The sequence below is a fragment of the Aspergillus multicolor genome, assembly GCF_047715735.1.
Source record: "Aspergillus multicolor strain CBS 133.54 unplaced genomic scaffold BDW74scaffold_6, whole genome shotgun sequence".
NCBI classification, from domain to species: domain Eukaryota; kingdom Fungi; phylum Ascomycota; class Eurotiomycetes; order Eurotiales; family Aspergillaceae; genus Aspergillus; species Aspergillus multicolor.
Genome location: NW_027395957.1, coordinates 304,558 through 320,419, shown reverse-complemented (window position 1 = coordinate 320,419; position 15,862 = coordinate 304,558). Strand labels below are relative to the sequence as shown.

Sequence of the window (15,862 nt, the reverse complement as noted above, 5' to 3'; positions counted from 1 at the left end):
CGTCGCTGCACAACTCTCTTTTATACCTCTCCTCCGCAGCTTCGCTCTTCCAGGTGAGAATGTAGATCATTTGCCGGGCGTTCTGGCCCTGAACCTCGACTTCCCCCTCCATCCAGCCATGGAACTGGTGACGGAGTCCCCTCATGGCCTCGGGGCGCTTGTCTCTCTCTCCACTAGCGAATCCCCAGAGCATTGGCCCGCGAATGCGCTGCATGTACAACTGGTCTTCCCGTGAGAGAGCCGTAGGGGAATAAGCCGTCCAGATCTCGAAGTGCGCAGGGGCAGCGCCTGTGAGCGTTTGCAGTGTTTGCAGATCGTCGGGTTTGTGTACTAGGTCTGCGCTCACTGTGCGATTGGCCCCGGGCCCTGCTTGCATTCTCGCAATATACGGTACGCCCTGAAGGGCTTGGAAAGCTCCGAGGCCAGGAACTGGGCTCGCTCGGTTCCGGACGCCCTTCCTATAAGGAGTTAGGATTAGTGTCATGCTGGTTTTGAATGGCATAGGGTAGACCGGATTGCGCGTCGAACTCACCAAAGACCACGTAGTCGGTATTCATTGTGCCAGTGGGATGGGTATGGCAGGTGTGGATGGAAATGCACCCCGAGTTCCACGTCTGGGCGAACACACCTTTTAGGATGGCGTTCAGTTCGTCCTTCTCGGTTCTCCTGGCCACGTCTTCAGTGTTGCTGGGGACATCGATGGATATCCACTCCATGATTGGCCTAGGCTGGGAGGCCGCATTTGCGACGGCTGTGTTGTCTCCGGGTTGGGATTTTGGGATGGCGGTGCGAGCTTCTGCTGCTTCTGAACTCCTGCTTTGACCCCTCCTCATGCCCCAACAGCTCTTTTTGAGTCTGGCTTGGACTTATATTTGGGCTTTGTCTTCGTCTTCGTGTTTTCTGGGCTGCTTCTTTGGAGTTCGGAGCGAGCGGCTGAGCGGGTGACGGGGGACATGGCCGAAGCAGAGTTTGTATTTCAGGGAGAACAGGAATATGTGTCTTTTAATGGACTGGGCGTCTAGGTGAGAGAGAAAGCTGACTGCTTGTAAATAAGCTTAAGGTAGGTAGGTACCTAAACACGCTAGCTTGCCGTAGTAATGGGCAGGCACCGTGGCGGGCTTGAGATTTTGCGCTTGTTGTCAAGGAGTGGAGATTTTTGATATCTTAGGAGCATTTTTGGGTAATGCTAAGTAAATGAGTGAAAAGAATGAGCTTGCTTAAGAGGTTTGTAGTGGAGGTTGGATCTTTGTGTTGGGCATGAGGTTTGTGTAAGGTTGTTGTTAGTAGGGGTAGAAGGTCAGATTTAGGTGTCAGAATCAAGGAGAGGGGTGCCTCAGGCGCAGCACGCTTTACTAGTTACTTTACTAAGAGCTTTGCTTATATTAGATATATATTGTAGTTATTTGAATGATAGAATACCAAGGCTACAAAAGATAGCTATAGTTCCACTTAGTTATAATAAGAACAAAAATACATAATACCTAAAGAGTAAACATACTACTTCAGATGCTTATATAGACTTATAAATCTTAAAGCTTAAACCTGTGTTTACCATTGCCATTTGCCATGCTTTTCGCAAGATACCTAGGATGCTATAGCGCCGGAATATAGACAGGGTATGGTCCTGTGCTACCTAGGTAAGTCATGCTATCTCCTTGCTGGACTAGGAGCTTAATGCTCTACCCTCGGTTTGTAATCGCAGACAGGCGGCAGTCCTCCGTAGACTTGTAGTCTAGAGTCAGTATTCAGTTTTTGACCATGGCCAGGGAGGGAGAGTAGCAAGAAGCTCGTACAGCGCATTGGGCATCGCTGCTGGATCAATTATGTGAGGAGCGACACTTTTCTGCCTCAGCTTTACCTTGAATTAAGGAGGTGGAATACCCAAAGCCCATCCCCTGGACTCCCCGCCCATTGATAAGACCAGTTTCAGTTTCTTTGAATATTCACATTACTGGTAGCCCACCCTGCAAGTACTATTAAGTACTTGAACCGCCCGAAGAGCGAAGCATCCCTGCCTTGAAAGCCACATCGATGCTATTTGCCCAGACCATTGCCATTTTGCTGTACCCGCCGGCGTTGGGGTGGATACCGTCATCACCAAGATCCTGAAGGCCGGGCCCTTTTTCAACGCCATCATACATCTCGGCAAGAAGGATATGTTTGCCCTTGGCCCTGTTCATCTTCACCAAGTCGCGGATTTGCTCGTTGACGCTTCGGACCCGCGCATTGACTTTCCTGTCAGATGACACGAGCAGAGTCGACAGGATGACCGTTGCCCGTGCACCAGGGACAGGAGCAGCAGCAGGCGCCCAGAGGTCCTCGACGAGAGCATCGAGCCGCGCACCCGCAGAACCAATCCGAGAGTCCTGGAGGCAGTCGTTCAAGCCCGCGTTAACCAGGTACACGTCTGGCGAAAGGCTAAGCCTTGCAGCGGTGATGGATTTCTTCGCTTTCGCGTGGATCTGCTCGATTCTGAGCCCACGCCAGCCCTCGTGATGGTTGTTGTCCATGGTGCCGGATTGTCGTGACCCGACCATCGTAGTCATATACCCGCGGACGACAAGGGTATCGTAGAGTGCTTTCCTATATCCATTTCCGTCTGGGGAGCCGACTCCGTAAGTGATCGAACCGCCTAATGGCATGAGCCGGAGTGGCATTCCTGAGTTCGATCCCTTGGGGTTGTCTAGTTCGTCGAGAGTGTCAGCAATCCAGTGGTAGAGACAGGTGGGGTTTAGAAGCATACTGACCTTTTCGAGGAATGCCGAGCCCGAGACCACATTGGGCGACTCCTTCGGTCAGGGATTCTCGCGGTTCTCGAGGTCGTCCGGCAAAATGGCCCCGGGAGAGCGTCGAACGGTACCGGGCGAGAAATGACCCGCATGTTCGAACAAAACTTGCAGCCTGCATTGGATTACTACAGTACATCGGAGAAAGATACGGACGGTGAGGAAAGGCAATAACAAAGTGCGAGTGATTAGTAGCGTGGTCGAGATCATCTCGGCCCGGTTGACTAACTGCCGAGATTGACACTCGGCACCATATGCCATGTCGGCGCCTGGGAACACACACCGAACGCCGAAGGTATGTGCTAAACAAGGGAGGGCAAGAAAAAGAGAAAAAGGTTCGCGTCATGTTCGCAGCAGATTTACGTCATAGACCAGTAAAGACTCTCTTGTTGAGTCATATCGAAGAAAAAGTCCATGTTGTCTAGATCCATATTCGGCTCGCTCTCCGTCAGAAACGCTTCGAGTGAAGGCTCCGAAAGGGCTATCCCTGAGGTCATGGGATAGGCAGCCTGTGGTTGACTCGTAACGTGCACATCCCCTTCTCCGCTGGGATTGTTCGTGCCGGGCCCGCCTGTAGTATCGGTATTTCCCGCTGTACTGGCCACAGCTTCCGCTGGCGGTATAGAAACACCACCAATCTCCGAGCAAAATGTGTCCATAGCATCTTTCAAAGCATCATAGTGCCTCTGCAATTCCATAGCACTGAAACTCCCGCAGCTTTGGAGCTTTCCGAGGAGCTGGCCCGCGAACTCGAAATCTTCTCGATCGTTTGCGGCGTCGGACCCGCCGAGAGAGCTAGAAATTCCCAGAATTGTAGCCGCCGAGAATAAGTACTGCGTGTTGAAGTAGTCGAATGTCCAGAAGGAGCCGCCGATCCAAGACTCGTTGATAACATTGTAGGAATGACGAGCGCAGCGAATGCAAGCTTCTGCAATAGCTCGGGCGTTTTCAGAGGGTTTATTATGCGTGTCGTTGAGTCCTTCTCTTTTCCGCACTGTGCGAGTTGACAGGACGTGAAGGAGGACGGGTCGTGTTGCCAGAATCAGGCACTACAGCAATCAATTAGAGCCGCATCGTTGTGATGCTGGAAATCCGCTCACCTGGTTGAAGAATAGGTGTAAAGAAGTAACCCTTTCGTCCTTCGGGCGCGATTCATCAGACTGCATTTGAAGATGATCTGGAAGCTCCTGCAGCCAGCGTCTTAGATCTCTCAGGGCACATTGCACTCTCTGTACAAAAGGTTCCGCGTTCATTCGGCCATATATTAATCTTAAAATACCTCTCCCTAAGGTTGCCAGACATATTCTAGCCGTGAAGATGTCTGTATCCTGAAAATCACTGTCTCCGTGACACGAAATCTGCGCTGGCAGATCGGTAAAAATATCATCATCCCGTGTGGATAACAAGAGACTGCTTATTGATGCGCAGGTGTAGTCGAGCACGTAAGCCGTCCACCAAATGCGCTTCAAGTGTTCTCTTTCGGCAATATCAGGAACCTGAGTTGATGGCAAGTTGAAATGCAAACCCAGCACATTACTATGGCGCATAGCGGAGCTTGACAGAATATAGGCCGAGTGTCGCCGGTTGATGCAGAGCGAGTATAGGGACTACCATCACATCAGCCTGCTGTGTAACGGACCAAAAGAGTAGAGTAGATTTGACGATTATCAGGAGTAACAAGACTTCAATACAGTCTATGCTCGGTCGTTCCTGGAGCAGACCGTATCCTTCCGTAGCATTACGGAAAAAGTCTAATCCAGGAGCATCTTGCTCTGGGCCTCTAAAGTGACTGGAGTACAACTCAACGAGGGCGAAAATGGCGTATATTTTGCACCTAGAGGCCACGTCCAATGAGCGAAGGTCTCGTAAATATTGGTTCAGAAGCCTCTTCACTGCGCCTCTCCGAACAATATGGTAACGCCCCTGCAGATGTGCCAGGGCAGTGCGGAGAAGAAACTGTGCCTGCGCTGAGCCGAGGGTACGGACACTGCTGCCCGCCCTAATTGTTATCTCATCGTCTCTGGGATAGCTAATGCGAGGGATATGGTTTGTTTCGGTCTTCAGTAAAACTTGACGGACCCGGGTGGCGAATGCAGCATCCGCAATTTCGCCAATCCATATTGGCGTGCTGGAAGACTGAATGGGAAGGAACCATGGCCGTTCATGTAAGAGCGGGTTTTTGCTTGGCTCTTCGATCGAGCCTTCGTTCTGTGATGGAACTCTCTCCGAGTCATGCTGGCGACACTCCTCGTCCTCTTCCTCGTCTCCCTGCGCCGTTGCCGCCTCGAGGACTGCTGGCTGTCCTTCAACACCTGGACGTCTAGGGTGAATACGAGATCGCAAAGCCTTGTTCTCTTGCAACAGCCCTTCCAGATAACTAGAAGCTTATACTTTAGCCCAGGATCCTTCAAAACCTAGAGTGGGAGCGTCCTTGCCTCTGGCTGATTTTTATTTGTCGGTCGCGTTTGGGATAGACGCATTCGGGTTCACAGTTCATCTGCACGCATGTCTGGCAGGGCTGTCCCCCAGGACAGCGGACTTTCCTGGCGTGGCATTTCCGACATCTGTAGCGATTATGAGCCTCTGCTAATTTTCTTTTTCTTTTTTTTTTGCGAGAGCTTAGGTTCTGTCGGATTGGGTAACGTACGCTACGAACTTGTTCCTCATCAGACTAACTGGCAAGACGCCATTCTGAGCCACCTCATGTCTGGAAGCCATGGATGCATGTGACTCGTGGAGCTGGCCACCCGGGGTTCTGAAGATGTTTGCTAGAGAGATAATGATAGCAAGAGTGATGGAAGGATAAGAAGATTACACCTGAAAGCCACGCGCCTTCTGATGAGTCAGCAGGACACAACTTCCTTCCTTTTTGTGGAACTTGCGTTCATTGCCAAGTTTCAAGCTATCTACTTCTCAAGATATATGCGGAGCTCATTTATTGTACCCAGGTCTGGGTAGGGAATCGCCACCTACGCTTCGGAGGCTATGTTCTATGATATTTGCACCAGATCAAAGTAGTCCAGTCCCAGATCGGAGGCTACACATTCTAGGCTCTGTCGCTGGATGCCCGCATACCATTCCTCCGCGTCGAGGATGGGCCCGTCCATGGCCGTCTCGAGCCCCTCGCGATCTGCTGCTGCTGGTCTTTGTTCTGCACCGGTCGTATTGCCTTGTGCCGACAGGTTTGACTGGAAGATTCCCGCGGCAGAGAATGGCAGGAAGTCTTCATATGTGATGGGAGATGCTTCAACAATACAATCGGAAATCAGTTGCTCGAGCAATGTATCCGGACCATGGACAGAGCGCCTGGTCGGCGACAGCACCGGGACGGTCTTGCACCGAAACTCACAATAAACCAGTCCCTGCCTTCTCATAACATTCCAGTCGTCGGGGTATCGCTTGAAGATTTCCGCTGCTATCAGATCGATCCCGACTGCTCCTTCGCGGCCGGCAGTCTGGGCTCTTGTCTCGCCTAGGAGTGTATCATAGAGCTCTCGGCCCTTTTCCGTAACCGCCGCCCCGCGCTCTTCGATTTCCCCAAAGCGCGCCTTGTGCCTTCCCTGGACCAGAACCTGCCCACCGTCCAGCAGAAACTTGACGGGCTCTTCCAGGGCAAGGAAACTGGTCTGCCGCAAAAGGATGGGACACTTCCGCCGCGGGGGCCCTTCAATAAATGATTTGACGGCTATCCCGGCCGCCTGCATAGCACGTTGCGTAGCGTCGATGTCCAGAGTCCGCGGGGTGAGATGGTTGACATGGGCGCTCTGGAAGGAAGCAACATCAGCTAAAATCGGGTGCTCTGCCTTGAGCTGGTTGTACTGCTCCAACGACACAGCAGCCACAGGCTGCCAGCCGAATGTGCGCAGAGCCTCTGGGATAAACGCCTCGCTCTGCGCCGCAGTCAACTTCCCACCCTGGTCCTCTGCAGCCCGCAACAGCTCGACCAATCTGGCGCTGAAGATGCGCCGTGCCGCCAGTAGCTCCGCGGCAAGTGCGCGGGTCTTGTCTGACTTCAGTAATTCCGGTCGAAGGAGCGTCGTGAAGACTCGGAACGGGCTCCGGGTCAGACTGGCCATGTCTACTGGACGGAAGCAGGTCGCGTGCATTGGGATTCCTGCAACCGATAGGTCGTAGTAGCCAACAGGGTGCATCCCCAGCAATGCGAAAATCCGTTTGACCTGTTGAAGCTCGTATGGAGTGCCCAAACGGATAGCGCCGTGTCGTTCGAGGGTAAGGCGCTCGCCGCTGGCGTGGATGGCGCCGGTTTCCTTTTGCGTCTTGCGAAGCGCCTGCTGATTGACGTCACGGACGATCTTGATAAGATCACTATAGAGCGAAACCTCAGACTTGTACATCGATGACATGGCCAGTGCGAATCGTGTCCGTAACGAGTCGGCGTCGACAAAGGCGTCCACGTCCGGAGGCGTTTGTGGGCTAGACATGATGAATGAATTGTGTACGTCTGAGGATTTGATAGATTTGCTGCAGTGGGTATGGAGGATAAGGACATGGTACCATCTAATCTTTGTTTTGATATACATATGTGTATATTCAAGCATTGGAGCATGTTCCTTTCTTATCCCATCCACTCGGTGAAAAAGCTCTCTTGCCGATTGGCGCTCGGCAGCAGGGCCTCAGCTCCAGGGGCAGTCTGGAACACTTCCTCCTCGCCGTTCTCAGTGTGCTCACGCTGCTCTCTCTCTCTTTCTCTCTCTCTCTCTCTCTCTCTCTCTCGTCAACCTGGTAGGTGATTATTCTCTAACGGCTGGGCTGCCACTGGTTTCATGAGAGCCCATCAACTCAGACTCGGTGGATTCATATCAGCAAAGGCTTACGCTTGGTGATTAACCTGGTTTGATTACCGTAATTAATTACACAGGGTTTACGTCAGTCAGAAAGGGCTCCACCATAGGTATACCTAACCTATAGGTGGTAGGTAGCAATGTTCCAAATTGTTTTTCTGTACTTCATCATCTTCCACAATCCCTCCTGTTTTCTACCCCTTCTACCCCATCTCCCTCTTCCCCCCTTCTATTGTGCATCACACTCACTAGACATTGAGGTTGAACCCTTATCCCACAATAGACCATCATCCTCATGGAAAGCCCTTTCGACCAGGGCCAGCGTCAAACGACCCCAGAAACCCACCCACCACACGGGGTTTATCTATCCAACAACACCATCACCAGCATAATCAACTCGCTGATTCCCGGGTGCAATATCCTGTACATCGAGCCGCTAGAGCATGGCAAATCATTCAACAACCGCATCTACTTCCTGAAGATATCCGTCCCCAACGAGCTGCGCTTACACGGCCTGAAGAGCGGCGCCACCAACGACCTAGTATTAAAGCTAAACGGCAAGTTCTTCGACCAGACGAAAAGCCAAAACGAAGTCGCCTGCCTCTCTCTTCTTGAGGCGTATGTGCCGGATATCGTCGCGCCGCGGGTACTCGCATGGTCCGACAGCAAGAATGTCGTCGTGACCAGATTAACTGGCGCGGGCCGGGGGAGCCCGGCGACAAAAGAGCTCGATGTCAACATTCATTCGGACGCTGACGGACAGCTCCAGGGCTAGATCCTTATGACACGCGTTCCGGGGGTTCCTCTGTCGACCGTGGATTTGGATACGGACAGGCTCAGGGTCGTTGGCGAGCAATTGGCGGACATGGTCTACCGCTGGCGACAGTTGCTCCCTGCTTGGGCAAGTGCAGGGAACCTAAAGTGTGGACTTGGAATTGCCGATGGGAACGAGAACCACAGTCCGGATTTAGATTCTAATGCATTCGAGGTCGCAGTTGCCGGGCTGCACATCGCGTCTTCGTCGAATATGCCTGGCTTCGGCGTCAACGTTGTCGACCCCCTCACAAGCCACCTCCAGTACTACCGCACAAGACTCGAGACACGGCTCCAGAAGCTCCAGGGACTCGATATCTTCGCCGGAAACAGGGATGTCATCCCTGCGCTCCGTGACTTCATTACCGCCCACCTGCCGAAGCTTGGGATAACCTCCAGCGCCGAGCAAACTCGGTTCTTCTTCACACACTACGACCTTTCCCCGCGCAACGTCTTGGTTTCTTCGGCTTCGGGTTCTGCTTCTGCTTCTGCAGACCACACGAAAATCACCGGGATCATCGACTTTGAATTCTCCGGGTTCTTCCGGGAACTAGACGAATTCGTCAATGATGCCGTGGCTAATAAAGGTGACTGGCCCGATGCCTTTTACGACGCGTACCTGGGTAGGCTCGAGGCCTGCGGCTTGAACACACCCAGGAAAGGCATCAAAGCTCAGCATTGGAGAGAGGCTACGTCTCTCGCCCGATTGGAGGACAGCATTGCGCCCTGGTGGCTTGAGAATGTGCCGCCGGAGCACAGGGACCAGCACAAGGACGAACTGCGGAAGACGAAAGAAGCGGTTTTGGAAGCACTCCGGCTTCTAGGAGCCGGCGTAGGCGTTTGAAGTTGGATTTCTCGCATCAGAAACTGGATACAGTAGAAATAGATGGTTCCGCACAGCTTGACTGGGGTTTGGCCTTGTTTGAACCCCTTACGATGATACCGTTCTAGGGGAGGGCTACGTTATAGACTACATATTGTGCCACTTGGTACGGTAGGCAATGTCACTTCCAGATATTCTAAGGCTCTAAACCACGGCTGGCCCGGCGGCAGTGCCCATGACCGTACTATATATGGTATGCCACTAATAGCCCCCGGCGAGTCCGTGACCGGCGTTACGGACAGAGGGCCGGAGAGGTGGATTTGCTTCTAGCAATGGATACCATATAGTCTAGACCAGTTTCCATTTGGATTAGGTATATTCGGTCTCATTTCAATTTTCCCGAAACTGCAAATTCCTCACGGTAGACGCGGAAATTGAAGCCGCCGAGGAGAGAACTGAAATCTATCATCGTCACATGAAAACCTGGAAGTAGTTTCAATCACTCGAGGTGACCGAGAGTCTCTTTACGCCGCTGCTGGATTCGAGGTAAACTACCATACGGTAAGCTTCGCGGCCCAATGCTGGCAGCACCGACGGAGACTGTGTCCTACATCCGAGCGTGAAAGTCCCCACAGGATTCCAAGGTCTATCTTAGCAGACGCACTGCCATGGACGTCTGCTATATATGTTGCGCACTGCCATAGGCACTCCTACTCACTTACCTTACAGCCCTCCCAGGTCCTACCGTACCTAGCCAAATCCCCTCCAATTCCAATTCCAAATCCAAATCCACCCATCAACAGACCGCCCCCGCCCAGGACCAGCGGAGGAACACAACACCATGGCCTACACCCACCACAAGAACACAAAGCGGCTCAGCGCGGACACAGAAAAAGCCGCCTCAGTCTGCGCCCTCAACCTCGCCGCCGGCGCCAGTCCGAGCAGCCTGCCGCCAGCCGCGGCCGCACTCGCCGAGATCCAAAGCTGGCCCGAATACAGCCCGCAACCGCTGCGGTCGCTCCCACACCTCGCCTCGCAAAGCAAGATCGCACCCCTCCTCTTCAAAGACGAGAGCGCACGGTTCGGCCGCACACTGGCCTCCTTCAAAATGCTCGGCGCGCCCTACGCCGTCTTCCGCATCCTCGCCGACCACGTGCACACGCAGACCGGTGGTCTCGTCCGCCCGTCGTCGGCGGACCTGCGCGCGGGCAAGTACAAGCATCTCACGCAGCAGGTGACGGTTTGCGTTGCGACGGACGGGAACCAGGGGCGCGGGCTGGCGTATGGGGCCAAGGTCTTTGGGTGTCGGTGTGTGGACTACATCCACGCGCGCGTGAGCAGGGGGCGGGCGGAGCGGATGATGGAGCTGGGGGCCATTGTTGTGCGGGTTGAGGGGGAGTATGAGGCGTCGATTGCGAGGGCCAGGGACGACGCGCGCATGAACGGGTGGCATTTTGTGAGCAGCACGTCGTGGGATGACTTTGGCGACGGGGACGGGATACCGCGGGATGTGATGAGTGCGTACATGGTCGTCGTGGAGGAGACCCTTGCCGCACTGCCGGGCCTAGCGTTGCAGCTGGCGAGCATCACGCATGTCTTTGTGTGCGGGGACGTGGGGAGCATTGCGGCCGCGGTGTTTCTGGGCATTGCGACGCGGTGGCGGGAGCTGTACGGGGATAACACCATAAGCGACAAGCAGCTGCCGCGCTTTGTCGTGGTTGAGCCCACTGAGGCGGATTGTCTCTTGCAGAGTGCTGCCAGCGGCTCGGGAGCGCCGCGTGAGTCGCAGGGGAATCTCCAGACCATGATGGCAGGTCTTGCGTGCCGCGCCCCGTCGCCGGCGGCATGGAAGATCCTCTCGTGGCTTGCGAGTGATTTTATATCCGTGCCTGATTCTTTTGCCGTGGACGGCATGCGGGTGCTGGCGAGGGGCAGTGGCGGTGATGTGCCTGTTGTTTGTGGCGAGTCTTCGGCGGCAAGTATGGGTGTTTTGTTGGGAGCTAGCTGGGATGATGAAATGCGAGCGAAGTTGGGGCTTGATGCTGATAGTCAAGTATTGCTTTTTGGGCTTGAAGGGGCCACGGATCCTGAGATTTATGAGGGGATTGTTGGGGTGTCGCCGGAGGAGGTCTTTGAGGCGCAACTGGAGGTCCTGAGCAAGCTGTAAAACTGTACTTCGCGTCATTCATGGTTGAATGTCGGTGTTTGCTGGTAGAGGGGAAATGTGTTGTTGAAATTCCAAGAGGTGTCGTTAACTAGCTCGGCCCACCGGTCCATTGAGTCTCCGTCTGGTCTAGAATAGATCAAAATCAGTTAGCTTCCAATTTGCGAAAGGTGAAGTCCACGGCAAAACATAGCACAACCTCTGATATATCTGGATATTGGCGGCGGAGGAACCTCCCATTGTTCGACGTCGGCAATAATGCACTGATCGGTTATTCGCTCCGGGAACAGGCTGCGTAGTAAACTGCCAGTCGATGGGCGTTGTAGAGGTCGGGCTCGCACCGATACCCAGAGACGCGGCTCCTGGGATTATGGGAAAGGGCCAGACAAGCGCGTAGAAGTCACCGGCTTCAACCAAAGCCACGGTATAGTTGGCTTCGGCGAGTCGAGCAGCGACTGTGAAGCCTGATGTACCGGCGCCAACGACGACGTAGTCAAAGGTGGTATTGACTCCTGGCTGCCCTCTATTGACACTTTTCACCCGGATGACTCCGAGGGAGAGGATGAGTAGCAGGAGTCGCTGTAAGAACATGGTCATAGGCAGGTTGATATCCAGTAGTGCCAGTATGAAATCAGAAGCACAAGCGGTTGTTCGAGGTTCTATACCATACCATATCCGCGCAATGCGTGCAATCGCGGTTAAACTTGGAAGAGCGTAAAGTAGGGAGTCCAGATATATGAAGCATCACGTTGGGAGAGCGGGTACTTTTGACCTGGTGGAAGTATTCGAATAATTGACCGGGCCTTTTTTAAGCTGTCGTGATAGAATCTCAAGAGAACTTTGTAGACCGCGGACCACATGGATCAAGCCAGTAATCAGGGATTTAGCATGTTCTGAAATCCGAGTCCCTATTGCAGACGATTACTGCCCGCACAAGGTATGAGGATCTCGGGGACGCCCGATTCTGTGGGATGGAGGTGTGAAGGGTGTCCTCGACCAGGTCCTTGTGTGTTCCGATGAATTTGCGGGCTCTGTCATTCTCGGAGGACAGGATAACACAAGGGTCGGATAGCTTTGGCGATGGTCAAAAGCCCCTGCGTCTAAAGAGATCATTTAACGATGGGAGAGCGAGACATCTTATAAAGGGTCCACATGGGCTAGAGAAAACGATCCAGGTCGGTTTCGCTCAAAACGGCAAGTCATAATCAGATTGCTCATACCATGTTCTTGCCCATTGGAGGTTTCTTAGGTTAGGCAAATCATGGTCCTTGGGCAAAGGTATTCTAGCTGAATAATCAAAGAATCCAACAGCCATCACGATGACTAGTCTGGATAGGTTGTGACCATGGTCGAAACACTACAGTCAGCTTTTGGGATTGAGGCTGGGCTCTACGAAACCTGCCATTGGGTCATAGCTCAAGCTCTGCACTAGTCGACTTGTCAGGCTTAGAGGAAGCAGACCCTGGCTGGGTCTTGCAGTATGTAAATCAAGAACGGTACAGGAATGACGCTCTGATTCCTGAAGTGGTGAAAAATGAGTCGCTCTCCTCTTATAGTTTACCGTAGGGAATGCTGCACCGAGTGATATCGGGAATCCAATAAACTCCCAGGCCATGGTCCAGTCCTAACCTGATATATAGGCAACCTAAGACAGCACGTGAGAGAATCCGTGATTAAGAATAGAAAACAGTTTGAAGGAACAATAACTGTCTAAGGGTGAGAAGAGATAACGGTGCTCTTTATTGATGATAGTGTAAAACCCCCATAACATGAAGGATAAAAAAAATACGGTAACTTTATACGTATAGGACCATAATCGATAGGTATTCAAGGACAAGACTATAGCTAGAAACCATAAATTGACCGTGGTCCCTTTCAATCCTACAACCAGCGTCTCCCAAGACGTATCTTGTACTTCGTAAGCCAATCAGTCATTCCCAGGTAAGCATTTAGTAAGTGCACTAGTATAGTAGGCTGTCTAGTGCAACGGCTGCATCGTCCCAAGACCCTCCCCATTGCAAATCGGCCCAATTTTCAAAAACGTGCCAGGCGTTCGTTACTAGTAAGAAATACATTCGTGGAAGAGTCCGGAGAGACCATGGCCAGGGCGGGCTTTGCTTCGGGTTATCTCTGCCCGAGCAAGGGAGTATTAGCCCGGGGCCCGAACGTGGGCAGGTTCGGTGGCGGGGTAATTCTAATCTCTAATCCAGCCGCGGTAACAGGATGGATGGGTGGCCTAGAATTGCTCCAGATTGCTCCTGCTGTCGGCAGAATTCTCTCATGCCGAAGAGTTACTAAAGGCAAATAGATGAATCGTAAATCGTATCTGGATTATCTGATATGTTTTACATAAAACTAAAAGACATTGCTGCTGACAAGGCAAGCATTCTGAACAACGGCCGTAGCACGCGGGATATATTCAACTGATATTCGCAATTCGTTATAAATGTCGGACCATGAAACTTAACCGAAGAGAGCGTCACCGAGACGGTAGTGCACCGCCTTGATCTGTGTGTAGTTCTCGAGGGCGTAGGAGCCAAGCTCACGACCGAGACCGGACTGCTTGAAGCCACCGAAGGGAGCCTGGTAGGAGATCAGGTTGTAGCTGTTGATCCAGACGGTACCGGCCTTCAGGGCGTTGGAAACGCGAATGGCTGTGTTTACATTTTTAGTGTGTACCGCCGCAGCAAGGCCTTGAAATTTCGTTAGCAAGATCCTAATAGCAAATACCAACACCATGGACTTACCGTAGTCAGTCGAGTTGCCGAGCTTGATAGCCTCAGCCTCATCCTTGAACTTCTGGACAGTGACGACAGGTCCGAAAATCTCCTCTTTGGCGATCTTCATGTCGGGAGTAACGTCGGTGAAGACAGTAGGCTGGATGAAGTAACCTTCCTCACCGTGGCGGTCACCACCGACGGCAACGGTAGCACCGGCCTGCTTACCGTGGTTGATGTATTCCATGATACGGTCGAACTGGAGCTTGGAGACCTGGGGACCCTGGAAGGTGTCCTGCTCGAAGGGGTTTCCGACCTTGTTCTGAGCGGCACGCTCCTTGAAGCGGGCGACGAACTTGTCGTAGATACCCTCCTGGACGAGGATACGGGAACCGGCACAGCAGCACTGGCCGTGGTTGAAGAAGATACCGAAGTTGGACCAGGAGATGGCGTTGTCAATGTCGGCGTCATCGAAGACGATGTTGGGGGACTTGCCACCAAGCTCAAGGGTGACCTTCTTGAGGTTGCTCTTGGCAGCGGCCTGGAGGATGGTGCGTCCAACAAGGGTAGAACCAGTGAAGGCAACCTTGTCAACGTCCATGTGGCTAGAGATGGCAGCACCGGCAACACGACCGAATCCGGAGATGATGTTGATGACACCAGGAGGGAAACCAGCCTCCTTGATGAGCTTAGCAGCGTAGAGAGCGGAGAGGGGAGTCTGCTCAGCAGTCTTCAGAACAACAGTGTTACCGGTGGCAACAGCGGGACCAATCTTCCACGCCCACATGAGGATGGGGAAGTTCCAGGGAATGATCTGACCGCAGACACCGACAGGCTCGTGGCGGGTGTAGACAAGAGTCTCGGGGTTGGTGTCGATGGTCTGGCCGTGGATCTTGTCGGACCAACCAGCGTAGTAACGCAGGCAGCCAATAGCATTGGCAAGGTCGACCTTGGCCATGGTGAAAGCCTTACCGTTGTCGAGAGACTCAACAGCAGCGAGGGTGTCGATGTCGCGCTCCATCAAATCCGCGAGCTTGTTGATGAGAAGGCCGCGCTCGGAGGGAGTGACCTGGCGCCATGGCCCGTCGAAGGCAGCGCGCGCAGCCGCAACAGCGGTGTCAACGTCCTTCTCGGTGGCTTCGTGAACGGAGGTAATGACTTTCTCGTTGGAGGGGTTGATGGTCTCGAAGGTCTTGCCCTCAGCACCCTTCACAAACTCATTATTGATGAAACTGCAAGCAAAATATTGTTAGAAGACAAGCCCAACACGAATAATGGGAGGGAAAGTCGTACAGTCCGAGAGGCTGCTCGAACTTGGCAGCCGGAGTCTCGATGGTAGTGAAAAGGTCAGACATAGTGAGAGGAGAGTATCAGAAAGGGTATCTTGGAGAGAAAAAAGAAGAGGCAGAAGGAAAGCCGAGCCAGCGGGGAGACGATGCTTTAAGAATAATAATCACTGGTGGCAGCAAAAGAGGGGAAGGAGGGGAACAGGTCAAGCGGAGCCGCTCTGGACTGAGGACAGCTCTGAGCCATGGAAATTACGTGTAGCACCGCCGAGGGGCTCCACTGTCTCCCTGGAGGTGAACTCATTCCGTCCTCCGTTCCACTGCCTCCACAGCCCAGAGCGCCCTGATTGCTGTGCTTGCCCCCTTGGGGAGCTCGCGATAATAACCGAGGTGGTATCGCAGAATGAAAGTTTCAAACCGCCACCAAGCTGTGCAGAGATGATCGTGCGGGGTTAGTCGCCACAGGGAGTC

At 53.1% G+C, this 15,862-nt stretch overlaps 8 protein-coding genes across 8 annotated transcripts; 3 read left to right on the top strand and 5 right to left on the bottom strand.

Moving 5' to 3' along the window:
* Positions 1-1,936: 1,936 nt before the first annotated feature.
* Positions 1,937-2,969, bottom strand: BDW74DRAFT_148732 (SGNH/GDSL hydrolase family protein). Its single transcript, XM_073723765.1, has 2 exons — positions 2,748-2,969; positions 1,937-2,683 (listed from the first exon to the last, which is right to left on the bottom strand). The coding sequence occupies exons 1-2, from the start codon at positions 2,923-2,925 to the stop codon at positions 1,977-1,979; spliced, it is 885 nt and encodes a 294-aa protein (XP_073585917.1). The 5' UTR covers positions 2,926-2,969; the 3' UTR covers positions 1,937-1,976.
* A 176-nt stretch (positions 2,970-3,145) lies between these two features.
* Positions 3,146-5,530, bottom strand: BDW74DRAFT_189723 (Zn(II)2Cys6 transcription factor; the record flags this gene model as incomplete). The annotated part of the gene is made up of 6 exons (XM_073732043.1): positions 5,434-5,530; positions 5,222-5,350; positions 4,621-5,163; positions 4,470-4,575; positions 3,887-4,393; positions 3,146-3,835 (listed from the first exon to the last, which is right to left on the bottom strand). Exons 1-6 carry the CDS (start codon positions 5,502-5,504, stop codon positions 3,146-3,148), a joined length of 2,046 nt encoding a protein of 681 aa, XP_073585916.1. The 5' UTR covers positions 5,505-5,530.
* Positions 5,531-5,776: 246 nt separating this feature from the next.
* Positions 5,777-7,228, bottom strand: BDW74DRAFT_166700 (uncharacterized protein; the record flags this gene model as incomplete). The annotated part of the gene is made up of 1 exon (XM_073726594.1): positions 5,777-7,228. The coding sequence occupies one exon, from the start codon at positions 7,226-7,228 to the stop codon at positions 5,777-5,779; it is 1,452 nt and encodes a 483-aa protein (XP_073585915.1).
* Positions 7,229-7,863: 635 nt separating this feature from the next.
* Positions 7,864-9,364, top strand: BDW74DRAFT_148726 (uncharacterized protein). Its single transcript, XM_073723764.1, has one exon. The coding sequence runs from the start codon at positions 8,370-8,372 to the stop codon at positions 9,243-9,245; it is 876 nt and encodes a 291-aa protein (XP_073585913.1). The 5' UTR covers positions 7,864-8,369; the 3' UTR covers positions 9,246-9,364.
* BDW74DRAFT_175970 (uncharacterized protein) lies at positions 7,884-8,363 on the top strand (the record flags this gene model as incomplete). The annotated part of the gene is made up of 1 exon (XM_073728475.1): positions 7,884-8,363. The coding sequence occupies one exon, from the start codon at positions 7,884-7,886 to the stop codon at positions 8,361-8,363; it is 480 nt and encodes a 159-aa protein (XP_073585914.1).
* A 701-nt stretch (positions 9,365-10,065) lies between the features above and the next one.
* Positions 10,066-11,547, top strand: BDW74DRAFT_189717 (uncharacterized protein; the record flags this gene model as incomplete). The annotated part of the gene is made up of 1 exon (XM_073732042.1): positions 10,066-11,547. One exon carries the CDS (start codon positions 10,066-10,068, stop codon positions 11,389-11,391), a length of 1,326 nt encoding a protein of 441 aa, XP_073585912.1. The 3' UTR covers positions 11,392-11,547.
* Positions 11,518-11,979, bottom strand: BDW74DRAFT_175967 (uncharacterized protein; the record flags this gene model as incomplete). The annotated part of the gene is made up of 1 exon (XM_073728474.1): positions 11,518-11,979. One exon carries the CDS (start codon positions 11,977-11,979, stop codon positions 11,518-11,520), a length of 462 nt encoding a protein of 153 aa, XP_073585911.1.
* A 1,718-nt stretch (positions 11,980-13,697) lies between these two features.
* BDW74DRAFT_121896 (aldehyde dehydrogenase) lies at positions 13,698-15,752 on the bottom strand. The gene is made up of 3 exons (XM_073722038.1): positions 15,399-15,752; positions 14,136-15,337; positions 13,698-14,081 (listed from the first exon to the last, which is right to left on the bottom strand). The coding sequence occupies exons 1-3, from the start codon at positions 15,458-15,460 to the stop codon at positions 13,852-13,854; spliced, it is 1,494 nt and encodes a 497-aa protein (XP_073585910.1). The 5' UTR covers positions 15,461-15,752; the 3' UTR covers positions 13,698-13,851.
* Between the last annotated feature and the right edge of the window lie 110 nt (positions 15,753-15,862).